Source organism: Plutella xylostella, chromosome 7 (assembly GCF_932276165.1).
Source record: "Plutella xylostella chromosome 7, ilPluXylo3.1, whole genome shotgun sequence".
NCBI classification, from domain to species: domain Eukaryota; kingdom Metazoa; phylum Arthropoda; class Insecta; order Lepidoptera; family Plutellidae; genus Plutella; species Plutella xylostella.
Genome location: NC_063987.1, coordinates 8,798,564 through 8,820,359, shown reverse-complemented (window position 1 = coordinate 8,820,359; position 21,796 = coordinate 8,798,564). Strand labels below are relative to the sequence as shown.

Genomic DNA, 21,796 nt, shown 5'->3' with positions numbered 1-21,796 from the left:
AAATGTAGGTATTTATGTCCTTTATTAGGTATGACTGGTATGAGCCTTCCTTGCTCGGCAATGAAGATGCGACTCTACGCAGCCCAACGCACTAATGGGGCCTCGCCCTTACGACGTTCTGCAGCAGCTTTACAGCGGCACTCTGTGTCAAAGTTTGGACGGTGTGGGTAAGTTCTCGTGATTGGACGGGACGTGTGACGGGAATGAAGTAGTAGGTAGCAACCTACATGCCGTGTAGGTTGCTACCTACTACTTCATTCATTCTTTCATAAGTCAGTCCGTGACTTCACCCAAGGGTTCTAGTTGAAAACCAGCGCTATGGTGTGGTTTAGCATACCTGCCACAGCATCAAGCTGAACTAGAACCCATTTCAGCACCGAGAAGCAACATACATGCTTTTAATAACTTTTTTTTTTTTTTTTTGTTTACTTTTTAACCTTTTCTTCTAAATGTATGTGTTGTTTCTGTGTGTGTAAGAAATAAATAAATTTTCTTTCTTTCTTTCTTTCAACCTAACACAAGTTTTTTTGGTAATAGAGGTGATAAGATTATTAATTTCCAGATTAGTTTAGAAAACCAAAAAATCTCTAACAAAGCCAATTTTCGGAATAATTCAAGTCCCTCTTTTCATATTTTTATACAACTAGCGCCATCTATTATGCAAGAGCTGTACTACTTGGAGCAACAACTAGTGAGGAAATTATAAATACTCTATGGATGGACCAAGAGTCGACGCGAGAGGCTCCGAGCTTAGTGATTGGTCATCACCTGAAAATTTTACCAATCAGAAAGCTGCCCTTACAAGAGTCAGCGTGTTGGTAGGTAGTAGTAGCTACGGTACGTGCGCTTCGAGTTCGAACAATTGAATGTAGATGGCGCTATTACCCCAGACTGAAAGTTTAGTTACTACAAAGGAGTCAAAGGACGGACTCATCGGTCGCCATATCGATATTGTTTCTTTATTTGCGTGGCTTATACAGTCACAGACTTAGGTATACAGCCAGACACTAACAAGCACAACTTGGCAATGTATAGAACACACCAGCTTTACCTACTTATTTAAGTATACATAACTAATTATATTATTTAACCAATGAAAGATAACTACCTATAATTGTATCTTATGAGATGCATGCCAAAAAATGCTTCATCAAACTAACATTCAATTTAAATTGTATTAATTTTGAAGTCGCTGTCGTTGAAACTAATTAGAGGTAAGTAGAAACAAATCAAGTTACCAGTAAAACATATTGTATTCAAATAAACAGTAGCAAATCAAGTGGCCTGCCTCAACACCAACACAACAAGCGCGAAAGTTAGCAACTTGGTCCCAATAGCCACCCCAGTCCTCGTAAAAGGAACTGGAAGAATAGTTTTATTCTGCAGATCTTTTTTCAAGAAGTTATCAGCCACTTCACAGGGGTCCGATGGCACGGGTTCCGTAGAGGTTTCGTTGGACTCCGTTGAGGATTCTTCGGTTGTTTCAGTATCGGATTCCGTAGTTTGGGGTTCCGTAGGTTGGGGTACTGCCGGGTCGGTTTGAGGTGGCGGTTCGTCAGGTCCTGCCTGGATGAAGATGTAGGTAAATTAGACTTCGACTAAAATCTGTTTTTTTAATCTCAGATACTAAATTGAACGGTTCATCAACAGTCGATTGCACCGCAAATAGAACGATACGTCACTTAATCGCAGGACAATCGACTGTTGATGAACCATTCAGAATCTGTTTATTTCTTTAGTCAAGAATCTGGTGAGCTTTAATGCACTTATTTGAAGTGAAGGCAAAGAACAGGAAATGGGATGATACGTCACTTGACGCTACAGCCTGGTGGCCAATAGAGCCAGGATGGGGAAGGCCGAGGACAGAGTGTTGTGTGAAGCCTGCGTTCATTTGTAGAAACACGCTGATGATGAAAATTTCTGCGCTAATAATTATCCCAATAAAAACCTTACCTACTATATTTAATACTGTTTTATTTAATTACTTATGCCAACCACAGAATGTAGGCAATAAGTCTGCTTTAAATTTTCACTAAGTATCTAAAAGGTTCCACAAAGAAAGTAAAACTATATCTTACCTGAAGCTCCTCATATTTCGGAAATACGTCATCAGGTATTTCCTCCTTTTCGTTCGCTTTATCTTTGTTGGTTTGGTCCAGTTTAAGTTTAATTTTAAACTGAAACCATACAAATATAAATTAGTTCAAAAGGTACGTATACTTACAAAGATATATACTTACATATGTAGATAGATATAGCAACGGATGTAGGATGTAGGTTGATTTTAGTCACAGTAGTTAGGATGGTATTATTGTAACTTTGTGGGATCAATTAAAGGAAAATAAAACACAAACATGGTATACATACTTTTGGTTTAGGGGAATTTCGGGGCGTTTCCTGCAACAAATTAAAACTTAAGTACCAACTAACACAATTTTTCTAAGGGTGCTTGAATATGAAACGAATCCTGATACTACTTAATAAAGACCGACCAACATAAAACAAGCAAGCTAAGGTGAAAATGTAGGAAGAACTTGTATATCACATGAACCGATTTTCGTTTCGTTTTGTGTTCATGTTTCTTGAAAATTCTTTCAGCTGTTCAAAAGTTATGCGACTGTTGGATGTCGGGTTTTTTTAACGTTGGTTATATAGGTTATCCATACCTCATCATCAAACCCCCCGAGCTTCGTGCTTTGCAGAGCCGGGGCGTCGGGGTATGGAGTCAGCACGTTGATTCTCTTCATCAGAGACTCGTAACTGTCGGGCTCGTCTGTAGCCTGAAAGTTGGTGTAAGTAAGTATATATTTTAACATTTTTAACCCCTGGCGAAAAATATGGGTGTTATAAGTGAAACCTGTCTGTCTGTGTATGTGTAGGTGGTGGTAGCGTAGCTCCTAAATAGCTGTAGCGGTTTTCGGTTGGTTTTCTTGGGTCATACGTAAGGGTACCCCATATTTATATGAGTAGGAGTTTCGTAAAGTAACACTTTTTTATATAAAAGAAATTACAATGGAAATAAAGAGATTAAGGGATTAAGAAAAAAATAGGAACTAACTGACAAGGTACTTAAACCAACGTCCTGTACCTATATTTTATCATAAACTTTACTAACCTCAGAGACAATCTGAGTGACTCTTCCTATTTCATAATCAGCAGGTGCTTCCGTCACATTTTCAAATTCAAACTTAACATCTTCAATGCTCTCCAAATCGTCCATAACTCTTGTTTTACCAAACGAAACAGGAATTTCTTTTAACTTCTTTTCATTTTTATCAGAGTTAGCTAATATTGAGTTTCGATTGTCAAAAAGAAACGCCCTTTCTTCGGAAGAATCTAGGTTTAACTGGATATTTTTGTTCAACGGCCGATGTCCTCCTTCCATAATTCTAAAATGCTGTTGTCTGGTCCTAGTTGGTACGATCTTGAATTTGTATGTTGTTCTTGTAAGCCTGAATTTATTTGCTCTTTCGTCTGGTTGTACTGCCGTGGCTTTGTATTCTTCTTGTTCTATAGGCGGTGATATGGATTTTTGTTCTTCTTTATTCAAATTAGGGGTTTCACCTGTATCTGTATCATCGCTGTTATCTCCTTTATCCAAATTAGGATTTTGTTCTCCCATGTTACTATTCTCTTCTTTAACTAAATGAGGGTTTTGTACTCCAGTATCACTGTTCTCATATTTATCTAAATTAGGGTTTTTTTCTCCGCTATCACTATCCTCTTCTTTATCTGAATTTGGTTTCTGTTGTTCTGTTTTCTCTTCACGTTGACTGTAATCATGTGAATCATCATTGGTTTTATGCTCTGCTAACATATTTGTCCAGGAACTGCTTCTTTTGCTAGGAATATCATGAAATGTGTGTTTATCTGTTTTGTGTTTATATTTTCTTCTGGGGATGATAGTATAATATCCAAGGTAATCATTTAACTTTTTAGTGTCAGCGTGATAATAAGTTCTAGTTGTTTTGAATATTTTGTGCAATATACTTTCTTCTTCTGGCATATGTGTCCTAGTTGGACCATTATACAGTTTTTTTGTCCAACGTATAGGTTCCAATCTTGTTGGACCAAATGTTTTAGTGTAGTATTCTTGTGAGTCAATAGTCCTTGTTGGATAGTGATATTCTGCATTAATAGTTGACCTCGTTGGACCAATCTCTTGACCTTCACCTGGGCGAGTTAGTCCAATCTTATATTTATGTCTATCTCTTGTTAAAGCTTGTTGATAACTTGTTCTAGTTAGACCGAACTTTTTGGTAAAGTGATTCTGTGTACGAATTGTTCCAGGGGTCTTATTGTAATCCAGATTGGTATGACTTTTACTTTTCACTAAGCCATTTTTATTTGGTCTAACCTTGGATTTTGATCCAAAATTTCTTTTAATATTATTCAGATTTCCTGTTGTTCTTTGTGGCACTATGGACATTTTGGTGGGTTTAAGTATAAATGTGTATTGGTCTATAACTCCTATGGTTCTTGTAGGGATTGTGTACGTTATGTTGAAGTATTCTTCAGATATTTCAGTGAAAGCTTCAGTTGTAGTAACATCCTGAAAATCGCGTAAAAAATTAATAGACTATCCTAACTAATATTATAAGTAACTGTGTCTGTCTGTCTGTTACTCTTTCACGAAAAAACAACTGAACTGATTTGAATGAAATTTGGTATAGATATGGTCTAGACCCTGAGTAAGAACATAGGCTACTTTTTATCCCGGAATTCCCCCGGGAAAACTTTTTAAGGCGAAGGAAGCTCGCGGGAACAGCTAGTATTACATACTTAAACGTCAAAAAACTTAAGATTTTAAGAAAACGTTGAGTATTTTATTTTCTTGTAGTGAAGATTGCTGAAACTGTGCGTATGGTCTGGAAATTTATTAGATATCAAGATTTATGAAGAGACCTAGCTATTAAAAAACATGTATTTACCTCTCTAGTCTTATAATCTTCAGTCAGTGTCAAAGTGATATAAGTGGGTGGTTCTTCCATCGTTGATTTGGTTTGAATCGTTTCGTATTGCATGACGTGGCTAGTTTTATACGGTTTTCTTTTGGGAAGCAAAGTGGCCTGGAAAGTATGGAAATATAGTTTGAAATGATATTTAAATATTTTCTTCTTTTTAAGCTGCGTACAAACCGCCAAACGAACGCCAACGAACGGGTTTCGTTGACGTTTGTTGCTGCAATCTGTCCTGTTTTTTGTATGATAAATATCCATCGTTGGGCGTTCGTTCGTTGGGCCGGTCTGTACGCAGCTTTACAGGTACCTACTAGCTGGGAAGCTCTTAGTCTGATGGCTGAAGACAATCCATAATGATATGTGATAATAATGGTCGTGTATATTAGCTTGACGGAAAGTAGAATCACTAGGCCGAGGTACCTAATAATATTACGGCGCTCCTTGGGAGAGGCCTATATCTAGCAATGGACGATAACGTGCTGCTGATGATGATGATAAAGGATGTGATGGGATGCCTGAGGAGCCTCTTTGAGTGACGTAACTGCACCTTGCATGCATACGTCCGGCGTAACCTGGGCAATCAGCAACTGACTACTTAGCTGAGTAACCATACTCCAGCTGTATACCTTGTTTCACGGAAAAAGACATCTGATACAAACAAAAACCACCCTTATTCGAATTTAATAAGGGTCCTGTCAGATGTCTTTTCCCGTGAAACAAGGTATAGTGTAGGTAGTGTCACCGACACGCTGAGAAGAAAATCTTGATAATAGTTTCGCTAATGATAATATAACTACACTTACTTCAGTAACGAAATCGTACAGTCGAGTAGATAAGTATCTGCTTTTATAATCGGTAGAAGATATTTCTTTGGTCCTAGTTACGCCAGGCAAATTCTCGTATTGCTGTTTTGTTCCTGTGATAGTCTGTTTTGTTGATATAAAGGGCCCATGAGTGTACTGAAAAGAAATAAATTGTAATATCATAGAAGTATGAATAAGTATTAAGCGTAGTCAACATGTAAAGTCAGTAAGTATGCAGTAAAAATAAAAGATTCTGCCAATTTTAAAAAGTTGTTCTTAGATTAAAAGTGAGTCGCCGCCTTTTTATTATTTTGTATGATTTAAAATGTATGTTTTTAGTTTATAATATGGACCACTGATGCCTGAAATAAAGGTTTATTATTATTATTATTATTATTTACTTACTAGAGAATCACCCTCTACTTACTTTACTCATTTTACTAGTTTTCCTAGTGCTGGTGGTGATTTTCTGTGTAATATAATGTTGGCCAAGTATTGTCAACGTTCTAGGTGGAAATATTTTATTTTGAAGACTAGATTTCCTTGATACTTTTCCTTTAGTTGGTAATCTTGAAGTTAGGCGATGTAATTTCTGCAAATAAAAATACGTTATGAATACAAAAAAACGTTACCTATGTAATTTTATTATTCTAATAGATAATTACATAGTAAATATGTAAATATGATTATTTATAATTTTACTTACCTTAGCAATTCTACTAAATTTTGTAGCATGTAGTGTAGGTTCACCGTTATTACTATAATGTTGTTTAGCGGTTCTAGTTATAGTTGGAAGAAGAAGTGTAAGACTAATTTTAGATTTCGCTTTATTTGACGATCTTGATGTTTGGTGGAGTGATTTCTGAAATTATACATAGGTATAAGGTAAATTAACGTTAGGATACACTTAGTACTTACTGGTTTATAAGTTTGCAAAAACAAAAAGTAGTTCTATCATCTGCATACATTTTGACAAAAGTTTCATAATCGTTTCCGCTAGAGGCGCCACTTTGTATGCCAGAAAACTTAAACTTCAATACTTTACGCAAAATATCAAAACCTATACTACACTCACGGTAATACTATAATACTTACTTTCGTCACTTCACTTAAGTTTCCAGTAGTATATTCTGCCATGGCGCTTCTTTCGCTATTATAATTTTGGTCATAAATTATTGGATCGGGTCTATTTGGAACCATTGCATATTGAAGAGAAGTCCTCACTTTAGTTCGTGATACAGACGTTAGAAGGTGCGATTTCTGAAACAAAAATACCTACCGTTACCGTATCGTTAACCAATGAGTTTATTTTAGTAATTATTGTGATCATCATTAGCCCGTAATCCTTCACTACTGGACACAACGCTAATCCTAACAATATGTCGTGGGTCCCACGCTAGGCTTGCCTGTTCGTGGTCCCCACTCGACAACTGATTTACCCCACCGGTTATCGACTCTTCGATGTTGTAACGATAAACGTGATTATGTAGATTTTTTTTTATTGTACATTTTTTAGGTTTAAGGTTAAATGTAATGTTGTGCAATTTTAGTTTAATTAAATAAATAAATAAAAAAAGTAGATCGTTTTTTCATTGCTTACTTACTTTAGGTATTCTACTGAAGTTAAATGTTCTTGTATATTTGGTGGTTCTCCCATTACTATAGTCAACTATTATTGGTTCGGTTCTATTTGGAATTATTGCATATTGAAGAGTAGTTCTTGCTTTAGTTGGTTTTCTTGACGTTAAGAGGTGTGATTTCTGAAATAGTTATAAGTTATAAGTACGGTGGCCTGCGCCTAAAAGTATACAGGCGGAGTTTTTAAAATAGCGATCCCTGATGATGAAGGGACCAGCTACATCTGTTATAAATCCGGGGACGTGTTGTGTGTGATGTGTGTAGCAGTGGTGTTTATGTGGATGTGCTTGAGCAGCATGTGAGCTTGAGATCGCTATTTTAAAAACTCCGCCTGTATACTTTTAGGCGCAGGCCACCGTACATATTTTAAAATAAGATAATTATGTAGAGAAGCCAATTAAAAACCAATAAATGAGAGATATAAAACACATGCTATGTTGAATCATTCAAACGTCTGTTTACTTCTGTTTTTTTTTTTAAATTTATGTATAGGTAAACCATTTCTAAGGTTTTTGACACTATGGGATGAAAAGTACGTCATCGTCATTACTTACATACCTTATTAATAACTTTGCTAAATGTCCCAGTAAGTTGGCTAGTGCTTTCATCTTCACTAAAATGTTGGTCATCCATGGGTTTGGTTCTATTTGGAACTGTATAGTGCTGAGTAGTTCCTGTTTCTTTTCTAGTTTTTATTGTCGATGGTAGGAATTGTGAGAACTGAAATTAATTTTTATATTTCCTACACATTATCATAATTGCATTTTTATATTTCTTACAAAAGGTAGGCTCATAGCAGTAGATGCGATGAGCCTACCTTTTTCACTTTTGCATACAAAGTGGCGCCTCTAACGGAAATAAGCGTAAATTCGATAGGCCGTTCACAGGAAATTGTATGACATCGTGATAAGCGCCCCCTAGCTGTCGGTAACTAATAAAACGCATGAAAATCCAAGTTAACTTAATATACAGGGTATTAGTATATATTTTTTGTAACACCTGTATATTCTATCGACAAGAGTAATTCCAATAAATAAACATTGACAAAATATTCACATATAATTTTATGTTACCTTTTTAGCTACAGATTTTGTTCTAATACGTGTAGGTATCATTATATTCGTCTGGCTTGATTTTGCTATGTCCTTTGAAAATGCAGTTTTAGGATACATACTGCTTGTCGCAGTTACGTTTGGAATAATATAATATTCTAGGGTCTTGGTTCTGTTTGGTATTTTTATGGGAGTTATTGTTACTATCTTTATGCGCGGTAAAGCGTAGTGGTGCTTCTGAAAAATAAAAAGTATGTGAGTTAGGGAATAACTGTGGCGTTATTGTCTGCGTACAAATAAAGGTTAAGTATCTATTATTATAACTATCTATCCTTAGTTACTTTTTATATATATAAAAAGTAACTTAGGGCCAAATTCACCGAAGTAATTAAACGTCGTTAGAAGGATCGAAAACTCAGTTTATGCTCTAAACGAGCTTATACGCTCATTTCGATTTTCACCGACCAATATTAACCAAGATTAGAGCAAAACGCAGTTATAGTGCCACAATCTTATCTGTTCCGGTGGCGACGTCGCTGTCATTGAATCCAGTGATGCCATCGATTAAATTTTGCCTATTTCTGGTTTAAACGACAACTCATTTCTGCTATTACCTATTTTTATAATTAGGTACATTCATAAGTATAGATAAATCAAAATATAGGGTCGATAGTAAATGAAAGAGGATATAATATATCAAACGACATTTGTTGTATAAAAAAATTGTCCACGGCGAACAGAAACAAAATTAATTCTGATTATGTTCTGATATAAGACATTAAATCTAGATTTTACAATGATATAGCTAATATCTGTGGGTCGTGGGAATAACGAGATAGAAAACTATTGTAAGTAAGTACTTAATTGTTATTTATTTAATTATAAACATTTATTTTTTTCATTTTCTTAAGTAACAAGAAACAAGAGCATAAAATTAAAAGAAATTCAGACAATGTACAAAGGCTAATTGCCAAAAATCCATTTCTTCCAGCCAACCCTTGATACTCGTAGTGGAAGAAAAAGATGTCATTAATCATCATTATTTCGTCTAAAATCGCTGCAGGTGCGAGAAATTCTTCTTGGTATACTGCCTAAGGTATAGGTACGCAGCTTCACTCACACCTGTAATCAAAGAAAAATAAAGATTATACACTTTCATCACGACCCATCCCGTCCCCACTGCTGGGGTACGGGTCTCTCGGGAAAATATTAATAAAATTACATGTATATGGGTAAAATTATTCGTCATATTTGGCAACACTAACCTGTAGCCGCTGCAACTCGTTCTTCCAATTTTTCTAACGGAATTAAAGGCACCTGAATGCGTTATTCTTCCTGCATAAAAGCAAATATATCTAGTATTACTTTTATTGCATCACTTTTCAGCGCTTTTGGCATTATTACACCCAGAAAATCACAAAACAAATTAAATAACGTAGCGTCAGCCTCTTCGCAGAAATTGACAACTCAAATAACGCACAGAGTATGAAAGGACGTTTGACAATGACGTCTCGTTAGTACACATTTTGACCACCGGAACAGATAAGATTGTGGCACTATACAGCTGTAACTGCTATAAATTGGCCAGTTAGCGTTGCTAAACGCAGTTATAGAAAGCTGTCATTGTCAAACGTCATAAACAAACCACTGAGCAAATAACAACGCTTTGACAACGACATTTATAGTGCCACAATCTTATCTGTTCCGGTGGTCAAAATGTGCAACTAACGTAACGTCATTGTCAAACGTCATTTCATACTCTGTGCGTTATTTGAGTTGTCAATTTCAATTGTTGTTATTTAATTTGTTTTGTGATTTTCTGGGTGAAATACTACCAAAAGCGCTGTAATGTAATGCAAGAAAAGTAGTACTATATATATTGGCTGTTATGCAGGAAGAATAACGTATTCAGGCGCCTTTAATTCCGTTTGAAAAATTGGAAGAACGAGTTGCAGCGGCTACAGGTTAGTGTTGCCAAATATGACGAATAATTTTACCCATATACTCCATGTAATTTTATGTAATATTTTCCAGAGAGGCCCGTGCCCCAGCAGTGGGGACGGGATGAGTCGTGATGATACTCGTGATGAAAAGTATATAATCTTTATTTTTCTTTGATTACAGGTGTGATGACATGACATGATTCTTTAAATCTTAGGCAGTATACCAAGAAGAATTTCGCGCACCTGCAGCGATTTTAGACGAAATAATGATGATTTATGACATGTCATTGTTTTCCCAACCAATCAAGAGTTGGCTGAAAGAAATTCCTTTTTGGCAATTAGCCTTTGGAAGGAGACCCGTGCCCCAGCAGTGGGGACGTGATGGGTCAAGATGATGATGATGATGATGTATTAGCCTTTGCACACTGTCTGAATTTATTTTAATTGTATGCTATTGTTTCTTGTTACTTTAGAAAATGTAAAATAAAGTGTTTAAAAATAATAATAATACTTAATTAATTGTTTTTTTTAAGTCTATCTATCTCGTTATTCCCACGACCCTCATATATTACCTATACCATTGTAATCTAGATTTAATCTCCTATATCAGAAGCAGAACATAACCTGAACTACACTGAAACAAATGTCATTTGATATATTATATCCACTTTCATTTACTATCGACCCTATATTTTGATTTATCTATAGTACTATACTTATGAATGTACCTAATTATTACAATAGGTAATAGCCGAAATGCATTGTCGTTTAAACCAGAAATAGGCAAAATTTAATCGAAAGCAACACTGGATTCGATCACAGCGATGTCGCCACCGGAACAGATAAGATTGTGGCACTATATTATTTTTTTGTTTTATAATGTGTCAAAACGTTTTGTTACTCCATTGCTCGAAATCAAAATACGCAAAAAGTATGTACGGCGCGACGCAATAACTAAACGCATTTCAGTGTTGCTGGCTCGTCTGTAGCCGAAACACCGGTTACGTAAACGAGATTAAAATAGCACCGATGAATTTCAGGTCACTCTAAACGCAGTTTGACGAAATCTGCAATCGTGATTAATGAAATCGTAGTTTAATAAAACTTAGATTTCTATGCAACCCGTGAATTTGGCCCTTAGGCCCAGTTTTTAACCGACTTCAAAAAAAGGAGGATGTTCTCAATTCGTCGGGATCTTTTTTTTATATTTTTTTTTATGTATGTTCACCGATTACTCCGCCGTTTATGGACCGATTTTGAAAATTCTTTTTTGTTGTATTGCGTTGAGCTCCCAGGTGGTCCCATTTTTTTTTCAGAATTTTAGTTCACCCCCAAAGGTGGATAAAGGGGTAAAAACAGGGTATGAATTTCCAATTTGGGCACATATTAACCGATTATAATGAAATTAAGAACGTAAATATAGTTCTTATAACAAAAAAATATGATGGTGACCTTGAGCTGATCTGATGATGGAAACGGAAGGCAGTCAGGGGAACTCCTTAACGGTATATAGCAACTAGATAGATAGATAGATAGAATATTCTTTATTTGTACACACACACATAAAAGAAACTTATATAACTTAAATACTATTAACTATGTACAAAAATGGCGGTCTTATCGCTTAAAGCGATTTTTTCAAGACAACCTTAGGGTGGAAGGATATTTTGATTAAAGAGGGGTCAAGTGTACTAAAGAAAAATAAAGGAAAAATTAAAATAATTATTTAGTTATTATATAAGTCCCTACAAACTAAGTCTTTAAACTTACATGTATTTATACTTATATACCTAAAATAATAATATATATTTTATAATAGACTACTTCGTGTTTAGGCTTGAATGATTCGTATTGATTAGTAGGACTTTTTGGTATCATTTGCACCTTACTTTTCATTGAAAATTATTGCACATAAACTAAAAACTATAAAATAAAATAATAATAAAAAAAATAAAAAAACCGACTTCAAAAAACCACTAAAATGTAAGAAATAATTTAAGGTTTACACAAATTCTACTCGTATGTGGCAGTACAAATATACCTAAGCAGGAACTGTTCTTTTTTGAAGTTGGTGCCATATTTCTTTAGATTACTTTGTCACCGCACCAACATCAAAAAAGAACAGTTCCTGCTTAGGTATATTTGTACTGCCACATACGAGTAGAATTTGTGTAAACCTTAAATTATTTCTTACATTTTAGTGGTTTTTTGAAGTCGGTTTTTTTATTTTTTTATTTGATCCGTGATCATCTTTCACCATTAGTCAAGTCACGTGTCAAGCATGACATCTGCATACGAATTTCGTTGGTTTTTAACAAATAGTAGCAATTTTTGACCAATGGTTGAGTTAACTAGGGATCAAAAAACTGGCCCTTAGTACAAAACAACTATTGCAGCAACTATTGGATATCTGTTCCTTGGTACGGAGGGTGTCCCACGCTACGAATGCACATTCGTGGCTTGAAATACAGAACGGTCGACGTTTGTAATCCGTTATTTTCAAATCAAAAATGTATAATCAAAGAAGTCTCACCTTTTTAAATATCTTTTTTGTTCTGGTTCTAGTAGGTATAATCAAGTTTCGTGTTTCAGTTATTTCCACGACAGGTTCTATAGTTTTTGGATGAATTGTGGTTGTCTGTCTGTCTGCCACAGTTACAATATTATCAGCTATTGGCGTTCTAGTTGGCACAACGATAGGAGATGTTAGTTTTCGTCTGTTTTCTGGAGACACAGAATGGTAGTTCTGAAAAATAATTTATAAGTACATATTCTTTATTTGAACCGTGTCTATGTTTGAAAAGGTTTTCTCAAAAAATCTGATCACCAATTAAAGGTTGTATAAGTAGAAGATAATCAATACGTCCTAAAGAATAAGATTTATGATGTAGCTGTAAGGTCGTATTGTTGTACCTACCTACCGGTTATTCAAATTAAATGACGTCTGAAAAACTTACTTTATTCTTCGTAACGAAATTCGCAATCTTAAGCTCAGGTTTCCAGTTGGCAAAGTTGTCCGGCATCGAAAACCGTTTAGCATCTACACTCACTGTCTTCGTCCTTTTCCTTCCCACCACTCTATCGGTAGAAAACATTTCTTCTATCATCTGATCTTCTCTTAAATACGAAGGTAAATTCAATTTTGAGTGTAAAAAATCATGGTTTTTCAGCGTATTTATGTTCCCAATTGTGGAGTTTTCTAGAACATCTTGTTTCTTCTTTGTGAAATCGCTGCGCCATTTCATTTGCGTGGTTGTGTCGTATTTATGTATCGGTCTGCTAGGTTTATGCCTCACTCTAGTGGGTTTAACTGTTGGATGTTGTGTTGTTTCGTTGTGGTTTATATTCTGAAAAAAGTATATACATTGATGATATGTGGACAGCACAGGACAAAACCCGCTAAGAAGAAACATGTTGAGAAATGAGCTGTATGCCTCGATTACTTTTGGACTACGCTACGTCGGAACTGAGATGAAAATATTTTACTAAGTATATTTTAAATACAGTGTAAACTCTATATAACGACAGTGAAGGGACTGTGCATTTTGTGGCGTTATAGAGAGTTGTCGTTAAATGGAGAGAAGAAAAATCAGAGCAAAAGCGTTTACTTGCGAACATCACTTTATATCTTCTCTCCCGTTTCTATTGCGCGTATCAGTAAGACTTTTTCGTCAATACACAGTGATTTTCTTTTACTAGCCATGTTTACAGTTTGAAAGTTTGTGAACAAATAAGAATAAGAATATGATGAGGAACCGTGGTCTTGACTTCCGGTCTGGGGCATATCTCATGCAGAGGATCTCCTTGGCGGTTCAGCGTGGAAACGCTGCAAGCGTCTTGGGGACCTTTGGGTCGGATATGGCCCGAGTCGGATTGCTAGTGTAGGAATTTCATTGAAGAAATGACATTTAATCATATTTTTAAATTATTATTTTAGGTTAATGTTGACATTTATTTTAATTGTTTTTGTGACTTAGATTTAATATTATTTTTTGTTTTTATTTTGATGTATAATAAGTTTTAATTTGATTTTATTTAATTTTAATGTATTATTATTATCTTTTGCATGAATCGAATAAATAAATAAACAACAGAATATGATAACAAGTAGACAATCCATGATCCCTACTTATTAGTCATGGTCAAGCAAGATCAGTCTACACGTGCAAGCGATCCCAATTTGTAAACAAAAGAACGAATTTCTTAGAAAGTTCGGTATGCGGAATGCCCACAGGCGAGTTTATTGCAGGCTAGGACAATAAAACGACAGAAAAACATACACAGCTGCGCAGTTTTAACTAAAATCAGCAATTTAAAAGGTACTGTTTGTCGTAAATTGAGAGTGGGTAAATGCTATGTAGATAGTGTATCATTGAATGGAAGAAAAGCTAAACCAACCAAAACCAATTTATTTCGACGCTAGAGTTTGTCGTTAAATCGAGTGACGTTACATGGAGTTTACACTATAATTAAGTATGTCAAACTTAGAACAGCATAAAAATACTTACTTGAATAATTTTACTAAATGTTCTACTAAATTGGGTAGTGGTTTCATCATGCTTAAAATCATGGTAATCAGATTTAGTTCTATTCGGGATGATGTATCGGGTGGTGGTCTCATCATTACTATAGTCTTGGTCGGTAGTTAGAGTTCTATTCGGGATGATTACAGTTTGCTGATAGTCGAAATACTGAAAAGTTAACATGATAAATGTTACATAATTATGATAGACATAAAAAAACAAATATTCGATGTATTAACTTTGTAAATATATAACGTAAAGTCAGTTTTTTTTTATCTCAGGTACTAAATTGACGATTCTGAACGGTTCACTGTTGATTCCAGTTGAGTCAATTTATTATCTCAGATTAAAAAATAAACATTACACCAGAACTGAGATAAAGCGAAGCGTCCGTAGTCGAGCGGGCCTCAGTGATCGTAACTGATCACTGAGGTTAAGCAGCAACTGGCACGGTCAGCCATTGGATAGGTGACCGATTTCAAGTGGTTCCTTTCTGGATGCTTCCGTGCTTTGGATGGCACGTTAAGCCGTGGGTCCCCGTTGCAGCTTCGGCAGCAGTCGTTAAGCCTAGTCAGAGGCCTTTGGTGGGCTTGAAAACATCTGACAGTCGGGTTGCCCACTTACCCGACAACTCTCTCAGCACAAGCTTGCTTGTGTTGGGGTCCACCAACCCGCACTTGGTCAGCGTGGTGGACTATATAGGCCTAAACCCTTCCTTCATTGGAAGGAGACCCGTGCCCCAGCAGTGGGGACGTGATGGGTCGTGATGATGATAGGTATAAGTCTTAAAAACTTACTTTATTCTTCGGAACGGCATTCGCAATCTTAGGCTCAGGTTTCCAGTTGGCAAAGTTATCCGGCATCGAAAACTGTTTAGCATCTACACTCACTGTCTCTGTCCTTTTCCTTCCCACCACTCTATCGGTAGACAACATTTCTTCGTTCATCTGATCTTCTCTTTCATAAGGTGATAAATTCAATTTTGAATGTAAAAAATCATGTTTTTTCAGTTTAATTATCTCAATATTAGGTTTAGGTGTAGTGGAGTTTTCTAGAACATCTTGTTTCTGTGTTATAAAATCTCTTCGCCATTTCATTTGCGTTGTTGTGTCGTATTTGTGTATCGGTCTGCTAGGCTTATGCCTCACTCTTGTGGGCTTTACTATGGGTTGTAGTGTTGTTTCGTTGTAGTTTATATTCTGAAAAAAGTATACATATACATATATTGATGATATGTGGACAGCACAGTACAAAACCCGCTAAGAAGGAACATGTTGAGAAATGAGCTTTATGCCTCGATTACTTTTGGACTACGTCGGAACTACTCGGAACTGAGATGAAAATATTAGCATTTTCAATAATTATGTGAAATTGAGAAAATCATATAAAACTTACTTGTATAATTTTACTAAATGTTCTAGTAAATTGGGTAGTGGTTTCATCATGCTTAAAATCATGGTAATCAGATTTAGTTCTATTCGGGATGATGTATCGGGTGGTGACATTATTACTATAGTCTTTGTCGGTAGTTATACTTCTATTCGGGATGATTACAGTTTGCTGATAGTCGAAATACTGAAAAGTTAACATACTTAATTTTACATAATTATGATAGACATGAAAAAACAATTATTCGTTATTATTAACTTTGATATGATGATGATAGGTATAAAAACTTACTTTATTCTTCGGAACGGCAGCGGCATTCGCAATATCAGACTCAGGTTTCCAGTTGGCAAAGTTATCCGGCATCGAAAACTGTTTAGCTCTATCCACTCTATCGGTAGAAAACATTTCTTCTTTCATCTGATCTTCTCTTTCATAAGATGATAAATTCAATTTTGATTGTAAAAAATCATGGTTTTTCAGTGAAATTATCTCAATATACCCTTTAGATGTTGTGGAGTTTTCTAGAACATCTTGTTTCTTCTTTGTGAAATCGCTTCTCCATTTCATTTGCGTTGTTGTGTCGTATTTGTGTATCGGTCTGCTAGGTTTAAGCCTCACTCTTGTGGGTTTTACTACGGGTTGTAGTGTTGTTTCGTCGAGGTCTAAATTCTGGAAAAGGATTGAATTGTTAGGTAACGTCTAAAATACAATCGAAATGATTTTAGGGCTCGGATTAACAGATACAGTGATCACAGGTTAAACTTAGAACAGCATAAAAATACTTACTTGGATAGTTTTACTAACTGTTCTACTATACTGGGTAGTGGTTTCACCATAGTTAAAATTGTGTTCAGAAGATTTAGTTCTCTTTGGGATGAGGTATCGGGTGGTTTCATCATTAATATATTCGGCAGTTACTGTTCTATTTGGGATGATTGCAGTTTGCTGATAGTCGAAATACTGAAAAAGTTAACATGATAATATTACGTATGACAAACGTAGGCAATTGTAATTGTAACTATTTTATCTTTGTGATAAACTTTCTTACATCTGTTTCTTGTTTCTGTTTTATAAAATCCTCGATAACTTTTGAACAACATCGGAACTGAGATAAACATATATTAAAACAGCATGAAAATACTTACTTGGATAATTTTACTAACTGTTCTAGTATATCGGGTAGTGGTTTCTTCATTGCTAAAATCATGGTCAGCAGATTTAGTTCTATTCGGGATGATGTATCGAGTGGTGGTTTCACCATTACTATAATCTTGGTCATAGGTTATTGTTCTATTCGAGATTATAACAGTTTGCTGATAGTCGAAATACTGAAAATGTAAACTTGATTTATAAAAATATTCGTATGGCACACGTAGTTAAGTAAGTAACTAGAACTTTTTTATGCATGTGAAAAACTATCTTACATCTGATGCATCTTCTGTCTTCTTCATTGGATTAATGGTAGGTTCATCGTCGTCTGATACTGTATATTTCATTGGAAAGCTTTTGAAGAAGCCAGCCTTACTATCCTTCGGCCTGAGATGCTGTAGTGGCTTCACTTCTACCTGAAAACAAGGCAATTTTTCATTTTAAAAAAACATACTTGTTTGGAAAACTATTTATTTATTCATTTATTTATACTTCATTGCACAATTTACTACAGTAATAATGTACGATCAGGTGGACTTAATGCTAAAAGAATTTTCTGCCAGTCAACCTGCAGGAGGTACAATGAGTAAAAAGTATGGTGTGCAAATAAAAAAGTCATCAAAGCATAGTTAATTATGATTGGTGAACTATGGCATAGGTATGTACGTAAAATGGAATAATCCCTGAAGGGGTGGTCCGATAAACATTAGATGGTAGCCGATGACAGAGTGTTGTGGCGCTCCTTGGGAGAGGCCTATGTCCAGCAGTGGACGATAACGGGCTGATGATGATGCCATGTGTGTACCTAGTACCTACCAATTAACAAATTCAACAGACCTCTGTATCCAAATCCGTATTATCATTTGCCTCCGGTGTGGTATATTCGTAGTGTTTGTAAATTACGCCTTTCTTAGAATATTTAGATTTCCTTTCGCTAGATTTAGTTACCGGAGGTTTCACAGTGGTTGAAGATATTGCTTCTTGATACTGAAATATTCAAATTGAAAACGTAAAACTCAATAATTATAGGAATATGACAGGTATAATTAACGAATACCGACTGCTAGCACTTGGGAGAGGCCTATGTCCAGCAGTGGATGATTATTGGCTGATGATGATGATGATGATGACTGCTAGCACTATTAGAGGCCGCGCGTAGGAAAACGTAGCGTGGGACGCCCTCCTCACGTATAATGCTGATGCTCACGCAAAAAAAATAAACTAGTCATATAGGTACTTACTGTATGTGCAAATTTGTAATTGGTCATTTAGACATGTAATAGATATTAACCCCCTTATTCATAAAAAAAGTTAGTGGACGCTATAGCTATTGCACTGTTTTGTCACTCTCTGTCAAAGAACAAATTGTTCCCTGTCAGAGAGAGACAGAACAATAGCTAAAGCGTCCACTAACTTTTTTATGAATAAGGGGGTTAGCCTTTTTTGCGCTGTAAATTTACTAAATAAATAAATGTATAAACTCACCTTTCTTTCCAGATGAATAAGCTTGTCTAAAGCCGAATGATGCTCTGAAATATCCTCCACAGTGGCAGCTTCAGTCGTGCGAGTTACAGCTCTTTGTCTATCGACATTACTTATAAGTTTCATTATGTAGCTGTCTTTCTTAGTAGAGTCTTGAACTATGTTTGGCACTCCTGATATGTTTAGCATTTCATTTTTGGTAGTTGCATCTTCTTCGTCATACAGTTCGTCTAACTGAAATTGGTCAGTTTTGATTGAATCTGACTGTACAATGACTGACTGCACTAGACTATAGGTATGAATACTTACATGTCTATGTTTGTCTTGTTTCGTTATTCGTATCTTGACGTCATCGTCATCATCATCATCATCATCATCAGATGGAGTGTATTTGTTGACTTTTGCATAAAATAAAGCCTTTTTCGGATGAGCTGGTGAAGCACTTGGTTTTACATTTACATCCTGAAGTATTTCAATAGCGTAAGTAGGTAGCACAAAGGGTATACTAAGCCGAAACCCACATGTTACGTGACCAAGATAGTTTCTATGGAAAATGATATTATTTTTTCGCGAATTTTGAAATTTTGATTGCACATGTGGGTTTACTATACCCTTTTTGCAATACCCTGTAGAATGGTTTAGTAGTTAGTAATCTGGGTGACGAGGCGAAATTATCCATGCTGTCGGATGGGCATAAAAGTCGGTTGCTGCGCCTAAACTCATTTCAGATGCGTCCGTCATAAATTCGACTGTGCAACTACTAATACTTAAATAATGTTTTTGCTAATATCTAAAATAAAATAAGTTTAAATGCTAAGGTTTCATGTAAGTACCTACCTTGTAAGTACTTGTCTTATTCCGATTTAATTTATGTAGTAGAGCCTTCTTCAAATAACGGTTAGGTTTCCACGATGAATCATTGAACTGAAATATTGTTAAATGCATATCAATATAATAACCAATAATTTTATATTTATAATATCCAAAGATACATTGAAAGCATTGATATACCGTATTAGAAATTTGATCAGCCTGTTAAGATTACCTACATAAATAGCCAATAATCCATAGCATAGATTTTTATTTTTTAAATTTAGGTATTTAAACTGGAAAAATTGAAAACCAGTAGCGTAAATAACTATCTAGAGTTCAAAATAAGGCATGCAGTATTTTAGCCACTGCCTGTAAAAGGGTTAATAATGCTAGCTGAAACGACGATAAAACAGGTACTTGCCTAAGCAACTATAACAAAAGACAAAGATTACCTTTCTCCAATTATTTCTACGCGTGCTAGTTTCTGCTATCTTTAGATTCATTATATTCCCAACATCTTCTGCATCATTTATTATATTAACTGTTTCTTTAATCGTAGTAGCAGCCGTAACTTTCAGCCCTCTAACTGTTTCAGTTTTTTCTTCTGTGCTGGTTATTATTGACTGTGCTGTATTAAATTCTATTGCATTGGGAATAAAGCCATATGTTGGCTGAGTGGGCTCAATCACTGCATTGCCATAAAGTATTTTAAATTCATTATTCTCTTGTGGTATTTGCTCTTGAATGTCGGCTATATTTCTTTCAATATCAGCACTCTTTTCGACGAAGTTTATATCTTCATTATTACTGAGTTCTTCTGGAATAGATACCTCTTGATCGGGAGATTTATTTTCGGGAACGCCTAAACTCTGAAATGTTGTAATTTTTCATTGACGGTCTAAGATGAGTAAGTATTTAAATAGTATCGGAAATATGCAAGTCATCATCAGTAATTTTATTATTAACTATTCATAAAAAGTCTTACATCGAGCAATGCCTCTTTTGGCTCCACAAATTCAATTTCACCAGAATCATCAGCGTCTTCAATTTTCTCTAATGAAGAAACATCATCATGATCATCATCATCAACTTGCCTTTTTTCTATTTGGACTGTTTCATTGTGTAATTGTGGACCCTGCATATAATAAACCATAAATTCTTTGTTAGCACTACTGTTTTGGGTAAATTTTCGGTGTTGGTGTGAGGTTTGCCAGAAAAAGATAGTAGAAATTCATTTAAAACCTTACAGATTTGCACTCACCAAACTAAATGGCTTGAATTTATTCATTTTCTTTTTATTGTTTAAAATGGGCTTCTCTGTATTACCTTCGCCAGATATTCTGTAATTACCATTCCATGAACTTTTACTCCCTTCTGTCAGTATTTCATAATCAGGTGGTAAATCATCATTGAATGTACTTGAGGAATAAGATTTCATATCAGATTCTGAAAATTCTAAACTAGTTATTCCATCTTCATATACGTCGTCTTCCTGCAATACATATAATCAAATTTTAAGAACTAGTAACTCATTAACCCATTGGAACTAAGGCCTTAGACAGGTAGCCGATAGTGGCTGGATGAGGAAGGTCGAGGACAGAGTCACATAGTGTTGTGGCGCTCATATTGTGAGGCCTATGTCCAGCAGTGGATGTAAATGAATAAGCTCAAGCATAAAAAGGTAATGATGACTTACCTTTGTAATGATATCCTCAAGTTTGAAAGTTTCTGACACTTCAGCATTCAATTTCTGATACACTGGATTGTCTAAATTAAATATAGTTATGGTTTGTTTATTAACTGTAGAATTACTTCCGAATTTACCCTTAGCAACTACCATGGCGCTTAATAAATAAATTGCATTTATAAAATAAATTATTAGAAAATACATTCTTCTAAAATTACTCCTGTCTTGGAAAATGTGACATAAATCACAGGTAAAAATCAAAGACTACCAATAAATAGTATACAGAAAACATTATGCATAGGAGAACGTTATTATTCTGAGATTTATGATTAGAATTTTCTACAAAAAAGCCTTTA

The 21,796-nt window shown here is 35.3% G+C and overlaps 1 protein-coding gene and 1 long non-coding RNA gene across 9 annotated transcripts; both read right to left on the bottom strand.

Annotated features, from left to right (window-relative positions):
* Positions 1-1,234: 1,234 nt before the first annotated feature.
* On the bottom strand, positions 1,235-21,249 carry LOC105380261. 8 transcript variants are annotated; one of them, XM_048622107.1, is made up of 29 exons: positions 21,015-21,249; positions 20,739-20,888; positions 20,206-20,622; positions 19,778-19,864; positions 19,250-19,402; positions 18,944-19,174; positions 18,296-18,445; positions 17,734-17,874; positions 17,455-17,637; positions 17,096-17,269; positions 16,601-16,978; positions 16,316-16,495; positions 15,718-16,119; positions 14,906-15,088; positions 13,355-13,744; positions 12,931-13,143; positions 8,476-8,691; positions 7,961-8,122; positions 7,369-7,524; positions 6,860-7,024; positions 6,471-6,626; positions 6,192-6,356; positions 5,765-5,920; positions 4,932-5,069; positions 3,116-4,552; positions 2,667-2,780; positions 2,368-2,397; positions 2,079-2,177; positions 1,235-1,566 (listed from the first exon to the last, which is right to left on the bottom strand). In XM_048622107.1, exons 1-29 carry the CDS (start codon positions 21,189-21,191, stop codon positions 1,276-1,278), a joined length of 6,894 nt encoding a protein of 2,297 aa, XP_048478064.1. In that variant the 5' UTR covers positions 21,192-21,249; the 3' UTR covers positions 1,235-1,275. The 8 variants fall into 8 exon arrangements, with proteins under 8 accessions (XP_048478064.1, XP_048478065.1, XP_048478066.1 ...); XM_048622108.1 differs by having other exon boundaries at positions 15,811-16,119; XM_048622109.1 differs by lacking the exon at positions 4,932-5,069.
* On the bottom strand, positions 9,513-9,775 carry LOC125488745. Its single transcript, XR_007266460.1, has 2 exons — positions 9,720-9,775; positions 9,513-9,576 (listed from the first exon to the last, which is right to left on the bottom strand). It is a non-coding gene; the product is annotated as an uncharacterized LOC125488745 (long non-coding RNA).
* Positions 21,250-21,796: the final 547 nt, after the last annotated feature.